At 38.3% G+C, this 8,119-nt stretch overlaps 1 protein-coding gene across 1 annotated transcript; it reads right to left on the bottom strand.

Annotated features, from left to right (window-relative positions):
- Positions 1 to 6,474: 6,474 nt before the first annotated feature.
- LOC122910313 (keratin-associated protein 7-1) lies at positions 6,475 to 7,174 on the bottom strand. Its single transcript, XM_044254960.1, has one exon. The coding sequence runs from the start codon at positions 7,133 to 7,135 to the stop codon at positions 6,872 to 6,874; it is 264 nt and encodes an 87-aa protein (XP_044110895.1). The 5' UTR covers positions 7,136 to 7,174; the 3' UTR covers positions 6,475 to 6,871.
- Positions 7,175 to 8,119: the final 945 nt, after the last annotated feature.

Raw genomic sequence — 8,119 nt, 5'->3', positions numbered from 1 at the left:
GACACAAACCAAAGGACTGGGGGCAAGCCTTTAGAATCTGGAAAAGGTTAGGAAATCGAATGAATACAGTCCTACCAACACCTTGATTTGAGCCCAGTAAAACCCATTTTGAATTTCTGACATCGAAACTTTAAGAGTATATTTGTGTAATTTTAAGCCATTAAGTTTGTGGCAATTTGTTACAGATGGTATCCAATATGGAAATGACCACTGCCCTCCATTAGTCCTTTCCAGAATTACCCCATTCAAGCCCAAATCTTAGAACAAACCCCTTCCAAAACCCCCTTATTGAGAAATCCTGCAATTTCTCATCTTACATTATTTCTGCTCCTGGAACAACTTGATGAACCTAACTTTGATGACTGGTGTGTTCCTGGTGGTCTTGGTTGGTGGAATTTGGCAGGGCAGTGTGAATAGGATGATATTAAAGTAAAGAGAGGTGGGGCTTTCAAACTGGAGCAAGGTAAGTTCCCTGGGGTAGAGGAAGACCTTTTGAAGGATCTGTAGGAGTTAGATGAAGAAGGGGGCAGAAGGAAGCAAAGAACTATGGCAGATCCAATTATGGGAGAGGAAAGCATGGTAAGGACAAATAGGAAAATGGGGCTAGAGGAATTAGTACTCTTATGAGCCACTATCTGATCTTTATCCTGAAATCTCTAAGTAACAAAAAGAAAAAAAAAACCCGAATTTGTGAAAGAAAGCCATATTATTAGATTCACATTTTGAGAGATGATTATGTCTGGTGTATGGAAGTGGGGTTAGGGACTGGCTGGCAGACTGGATAGACAGCTGGTGCAGTAATCCAGGCATGAAAAGACACAGGTATAAAGCAGGGCAGAAATATTAGGAATAAGGATGTAATAGCATTTCTTAGGCATGATGAGGAGGGAAATATCTAAGGGCTTGATATCTGGATAGAGAATGGAGCCTAGCACTCTAAAATTTATTTGGCAAGCTTGTGGAAATGATGGAGGATCTTGATAGTCTCAGTTATGGCCAAATCAGCAAATACTGAGTTCACATCCTGCCTCTCTTATCAGTGATAGAAGGATGGCCTCAGAAGGAATCCAGAAACCCCAGCTCAAGAGTTGGTTCAAGTCTCAGCTTTCTTACTTGGTGAATATTTGCCCACAGGAAAATTGTTTAATTTCACCAGTTTCCTCATTATACCCAACCTCCCAAGACAATTGTCAGAATTAAATAGAATTCAGTGTTGGTAAGGATGTGGAGAAAAAGAAACCCGTCTGTGCTATTGGTGGGAATGTAAATTGGTGCAACCACTTTTGAAAACTATATGGAGGGTCCTCAAAAAACTTAAAAATGGGATTACCATATGATCCAGCAATCCGATATCTAGGTATATTTCCAAAGAAAATGAAAACGCCCGTTCGGAAACTTACCTGCACCGCCCATGTTTTCTGCAGTGTTTTTTACAATAACCAAGACTTGAAAGTAACCCAAGTATCCACTGATGGATAAAGGGATAAAGAAAATGTGATCAATAGATGATAGATATAGATAGACAGATTCATAGATGATAGATAGATATATGATATATAATGGAATTTTATTCATGTAAAAAAAGGAAATTTATCATTTGCAACAATCTAGATGGTACATTATGCTGAGTGAAATAAGTCAGACAGAGAAAGATAAATGCCATATGATGTCACATATATGTGGAATCTTAAAAATGGAAAAAGCAAAAACTGAGCTCACGAACACAGAACATACTGGTGGTTGCCAGAGCCAGGGGTGGAGGGTGGGCAGAACAAGTGAGGGTAGTCAAAAGGCACAAACTCTCAGCTACAAATAAGTTCTGGGGATATAATGTATAGCACAGTAACTATAGTTAATACAGTATTGTATTTTTGAAAGTTGCTCAGAGAGTAATTCTTTAAAGTTCTCACCACAACAAAAAATATTTATAACTGTATGGTGATGGATGTTAACTAGACACTATGGTGATTATAATATATATAAATATTAAACCATTATGTTGTGCAGCTGAGATGAATATAATGTTGTCAATTATATCTCAATAAAAAAAGAATTAAATAAGATTCTATGGAAGTATTTTGTGAACTGTAAATCACTATGTAAATATAAGGCATAATTGCTGATGGCGTAAGAAGTGACATTAAGCAGGAATAGTTCTGGGAAAGAGTTTTATTACTCTAAAAGTGCTGTGTAACTCATTTTAGAGTGGACGGATGGATTTGGAGTCAGACACTCCTTGGCTTTATCTTGGCATGTTTTCTTTACAAATGGATGTGAAAGTTCAAACTATTTAACTTTTTAATATCAGCTTTCTCTTCAGTAACATGGGTAGGTAATGAAGCCAACCTCAAAAAAAAACTGTCATGCAAATAAATATTGAAATTAAATTATTCTTGTGCCTGTCACATCATTACTGTAGGAAGAAGGGAGTCACACTGTTATACTTAATCCCTTCTTGCGCTTTTTAAGGTATTTACACTTTTTAGCTTCAAGATGGCAGATGGGGCCACCTGAGTGGCACCGCAGGTTAAGCATTCGACTCTGGGTTTAGGTTCAGGTATGAACTGAGGGTTATGAGATCAAGCCCTGAGTGGAGCTCCATGTCCAGCAGGGAGTCTGTTTGAATTTCTCCCTCCCTCTGTCCCTCCCACCCCTCAAAAATAAATAAATCTTAAAAAAAAAAGAAAAAAAAAAAGATGGCAGACTGACCAAACACATATCCCCCCCACCCTCCAGAACGCATTCAATCATAGCAAAAGGTGGAAGCCAACAATGACAGAATTGTAGGAAAAATACGGACTGAGGAGGGATTAACTGAATATCTGGATGATGGGAAGGAGATGGAAGAAGAGGAAACCCATAGCAAAGGTCATGAAAAGGGGGCTATAAGCAAAGGGAAAGCTGTTATTCCCCTTCAAATCCCCAGAGAGAACCAGGATTGCTGCACATAGAAAAATATAAAGATTGGGCCTAAAACAGAGATAGGGTGGTTACGTGAAATTCTAGTTGAAGAACAGAAGCGTTCAACCAGCAGGCAACCATAATGGTCACTTGAACTTTAGAACAAATGACCTTGGGGCACCTGGGTGGCTCAGGTGTTAAGCATCTGCCTTTGGTTCAGGTCATGGTCCCAGGGTCCCAGGATCAAGCCCTGCATCAGGCTCCCTGCTCAGCGGGAAGCCTGGTTCTCCCTCTCCCACTCCCCTGCTTGTGTTCCTGCTCTCCCTGTCTCTCTCTCTCTGTCAAACAAATAAAACTTCAAAAAAAAAAAAAAAAAAAGAACAGATGACCTTTATGCTCTGGCATTTGGGGACACCACCCTCCCTCCCCCGCTGCCAGCCGAAAGACCAGCCAATTCCTCATTTACTTAAATGAATCCTTCAGGACCTTCCCCCATATGCAGAGCTCCAGCACACCTTCTTACTGTATCGTTATTAAACCTGAAGGGATGATTGACAGTCCTAGCAATGATAAGGTATAAATGAGCATATATAGCAACAATAGTTTCTAAATTGCAGTCTTCCCTTAAGGGATCTAGAGGCCAGGAGAAATCACTGATTCCATGACTAGAGCAGAGAAGTTCAAGATGAGCCTGGAACATTCTGTTGAGTCAGAAATTTAAAAATTGATCAAATCCTGATTGGGCCATTTCTAAAGAACTTAGGAGCTTCTGTAAAGGTTTTCCCACTGTCCAAAGCTGGGGCAATCTGAGTATTAAAATTTAAAATTAACATTAAGAGATTATAACATATTGAGTAAAAGAAGAATCCACAAGCTTATGTTGATATAAATACTGATACAAATAAATAAGCACCAGAAAAAACTAAATGGGGAAAGAAAATTCTTTCCTATGGTTGAGTGCCAACTAATAAATAGTAGAAGGATGTATAAAATCAGAAAGTCACAGATGGATCCTAAAATGAGTGGTTAAAAAGATTTTAAGCAATAGGATGCTTACATAGTGTCAGAGGACCAACGCAATAATTCCTAATGACAAACAACGTGAAGAAGCGTGCAAGATCCGACTTTTACCAAGTGGTCAAAATTCATAACAAATTTGCATAAACCAACATCACGTGACTCCTGATAAGATGCACTAAGGAGAACACAGCATTACTTCTGCCGAAGATGTTTAACATGAACCGAATCATGAGGTAAGTCAGAAAAACCAAAACCATGGGACATTCTGTTAAGTAATCAACATCCTTCAAATTGGTTGAGGTCAAGAAAGACAGAGAAAGGCTGAGAAACTGAGGCAGATTGAAGAATTTAAGGAGATACACACATGATACTGGCTCAGATTCTACAGGGACAAGGGGAAAAATAACTACTAGGGACAAATTGGGACAATTAACTACAGAGTGTTGATTAGATAACAGAATTAATATTAAATTTTCTAATTTTCATGATTATTCTGCCTTTGTTCTAAGGACAAATCAACATGGTACCTGAAATATATTCTGAAGTGGGTTTGCTACTCTCAATATTATATATATTACATACACACAGTACTGTATGTATATTATATTACATGTAGTAATGAAGTAAGTGGGGCAAGGTATAAACATTTAATAAATCCAGGCACGCAGAACTTCCTTGCACTGTCATGGCAACTTTTCCGTGAATCTGAAATTATGTCGAAATAACAGTTTAAAAATTGTAACAGCAAAACACAAAAACAATTATGGTTTTAGAACAATAATGCTTTAGGTAAATGTTAGCCATGATGATAAGGATCTAGAATCTTATGGTTTGTAGAGATCCCAAATCATCCATTTAGAACCCGATGCTCTTGGAATCTCCCCACTAGTAGATCAGTCTACCTATATGCTGGAACTTGGCCAGTGAAAGCCCACTTCACCTCCAGATAGCCCCATTCTTCTTCCTCTTTGCATACCTGTTATCTGTCTCAATATATAACTCTAAAGTCACCTCTCTCATGGTCATGTTTATGTACCCAAACTTTCCTTCTATGAAAGCTTACACGGTTTATGCTATGTTTATATGGACAAGGGCAAATGATAACTCCAAAGGACATTATCATAGCAATTGAAAAAATTAGAGTATGTACTGTAATTAAATAATAATATTACATTAATATTATAATAATATATCAATATTAATATGAATATCAATATTAATTTTCTCATTTTAATAATTATGCTTTCCTTGATCTTAAGCTAAGTGTCATATATATACACACACACACACATATATATATGCCTTTTATCATAGGCTGTCTCCTATTTTAAGTCCTTGGAAGGAAATGAATAAAGAATATCTATTTATATTTGGATAATCATTTATAGCACATTTATTGGTGTAAAATAGGAGACTATTTAGTTTCCTTTATTTCCTTTATACATTGAATAAAGTATATTTAAGTCTTCAGGGCAAGGATTATGTTTTATTTGTCTCTATGTCCCCCAAGTCTTAGGACAATCATTGGTATTGTGTCTACTTGGCAAATGTCTATTGAGTGAGCCTCTTGAAAACAATCAGCTTCTCAGGCCAGTCTCTATCTTGGGTGGTTTTCATAGTCCCCAAAACTCTTAACACAGTGGCCAGAGCCCAGTAGTATTTCATGCATACATGAGTGAACGTTGTATTGGATTATACAATATTTTGCACCCATGAAGCAGAGATTTAACAAGTCAATGAACAATTATTGAGCACCTTCTCTGAGAGAGGCTGAGGGTGCCAAAAATACTTGATATGTGAATGAATAATCTTTCATTCAAACAAAGTATTTTGCTTCAATAAAGCAGAGATTTTTCAGGAGGCAAGACAAGAAGCATTTTCTAAGTATAGACCACATATCATTTCAAGGGCTTTTGATGGCAACTATCATTCTAAAGAATAAATGCTTCATTTTTAATACAGATATATATATATATATATATATATATAAAATCAGAAGTGAAGCGAAATGAATGGGAAAAATAAAACTCATCTATCAAAAAGGAAAAAAATATTATATGATTTTTAGCTGTTGGCTTCCCTTTATACACCAAATCTTAGAACTCCTAAAAACAAAGATTCATAACTAAGTCCATTTAGCTGAAATTCTTTCAGCAGACTGCCGGGTTCAAACTTCTCTAGAGCTGAGTTCCGTAAACAGCAGGGAAAAGGGGAAAAAGGGAAAAAGAAACTAAATGAGACGGTGTCACTAATGAAAGAAGGAAAGAAATTTTTTGAGCATTCAACAGCTAAGAAATGTTCCTACTTATAGTCAGCATAGAAAAACACTGACAGTGGCAGTGTATTTTGGATTTAATTTAGAACCCTTTTAAGACCTTTTTAAAAATTGAAATCTCAACATTAAGGGACAAAATAATGAGACATCGCCATATCCTGGTGAACAGTCTGAACTCAAAATTAAGTTTTGGTTAAAGTCAGCCACTATAGGTTGAAACTGGCTGATGAATTCAAAAGCATAAAAGCAAGGTAAAATAAATAACAGGAACAAAAACATGTGTGCTGAATGAAATAGATTTATTAAGAGACTGACAGCAAAACCCCTTTCTACCCACACCCAATTGTAATACATTGATGTCGATGCAGAACTTAGTAACACAGGAGCAGAGCAGCTAGAAGAGGCAATCTACTTGCTTCACAGCTAAAATTAAGGTATGTCGGAGAAATACATCTTGTTCTCCTTGGCTGTAGGTAAGTATCAGTTCAGTACTGGATGCCTGAATGGCTTGTTCGGCATCGTCAAAGACCAGGAACTCAGGAAGAAGTCAGGAAGAAGATGGAAGATGTAGCTCCCGCATGCATCTGGAGACAGGAAGACAGTCATTGCTCTTCAGATTGGTTCGCACACAGAGAATCGATGGGGAGTTCTGCGCTGCCTGGAGCCATGGGTCCTTCAGTAAGTACTGTAGCCGAAGCCAGAGTTCGAGCCCCATGGCCTGCAGAAGCTGCCGCCATAGCAACAGCCCCTGTTGTACATGTTGCTACCGCCAAAGCTGTAGCCCAGGGAGCCGTAGCCATTGCATCCATAACCATAGTTCAGGGGAGAGCCCAGGGGAATGACGCAGTTCAAGGGGGTGGCTCTGAAGGTCCTGTGGAAGTTGGTTCCATAGCAAGGATAGCCGGGGAAGTAGCTTCCGCAGCAGAAGAAACGAGTCATGGTGGCAGGAGTTGAGGAGGAATGGGATGGATGGGGAAGAGCGAGTTACCCAAGTGTGAATGCTGGTGGCCTCCTGCAGAAGGCTTTTTATACCTCCAGCTGATGGGCATGACACAGTTGTCTAAATATCTTTCCATTCATTTGCATAAATAAGTCTCTTATTTGGTAATAAAATGCGCGTAAAGGAACCCACAGACTCATAGCCCACATTTTTGTTGGCTTTTCTATTTGCAAAGGAATGTGCTGTGTCTTCAAAGCCAAGGCCATCCTCAAGAGACAATTGAATTCTTTTCATCAGTGCCCCATCGTTTAACTACCCTTGGATTGCATCATGTGAGACTCTTTAAATCCTCTGATGATAAACTCCTCCCAAGACAGAGCTAGACTAAAAAAGCTTTGGCAGCAATGTGAACATTTCTACACAGTCTTGAAATTCTCTCCCTGTGCTGTTCAAAAACGTGGGTAAACTGCCTGCTCGTGGGTGTGAAGTTTCTTTTGGAGCAAAGAAAATTATTTGGAACTAGAGGGGGTGATGGCAAAACGCTATAAATGTAATGTAGTAAACACCCCAGCGTTGTTCACTTTAAGGTGGTTCATTTTATTCTATGTGAATTTCACCTCAAAAGTTTTGTTTTCTTTTTTAGTTTTTCGTTTTTAAAACATTGCTACATGTAGCCATCGGAGTAAGTTTTATTACAGAGGCTGCAGAAACACCAAATAACAGAATCTTTTATTTTTTTTTTTTTTTTTAGGTCACTGGCTGTGGATCATCTACTAGTAATTTTCGTGGATTTAATTTATGAGCATCTTCCTTGTTAATGCATTTTTTCCCCCATGAAGAGCATACATTCTTTGTTGTAAATCATCTTGAACACTGACTGCCAAGCTGACTTGTGGAGTTGCTATGCTGGGGGTGAATGGAATGACCCTTAATTTCAAAGTCACATTGTACCGTGCTGGCTTCTTACTGACTCCTAGTAAAAC

This window comes from Neovison vison, chromosome 6 (assembly GCF_020171115.1).
Source record: "Neovison vison isolate M4711 chromosome 6, ASM_NN_V1, whole genome shotgun sequence".
Classification (NCBI taxonomy): Eukaryota; Metazoa; Chordata; class Mammalia; order Carnivora; family Mustelidae; genus Neogale; species Neogale vison.
This window is presented reverse-complemented; position numbering and strand designations above follow the sequence as displayed.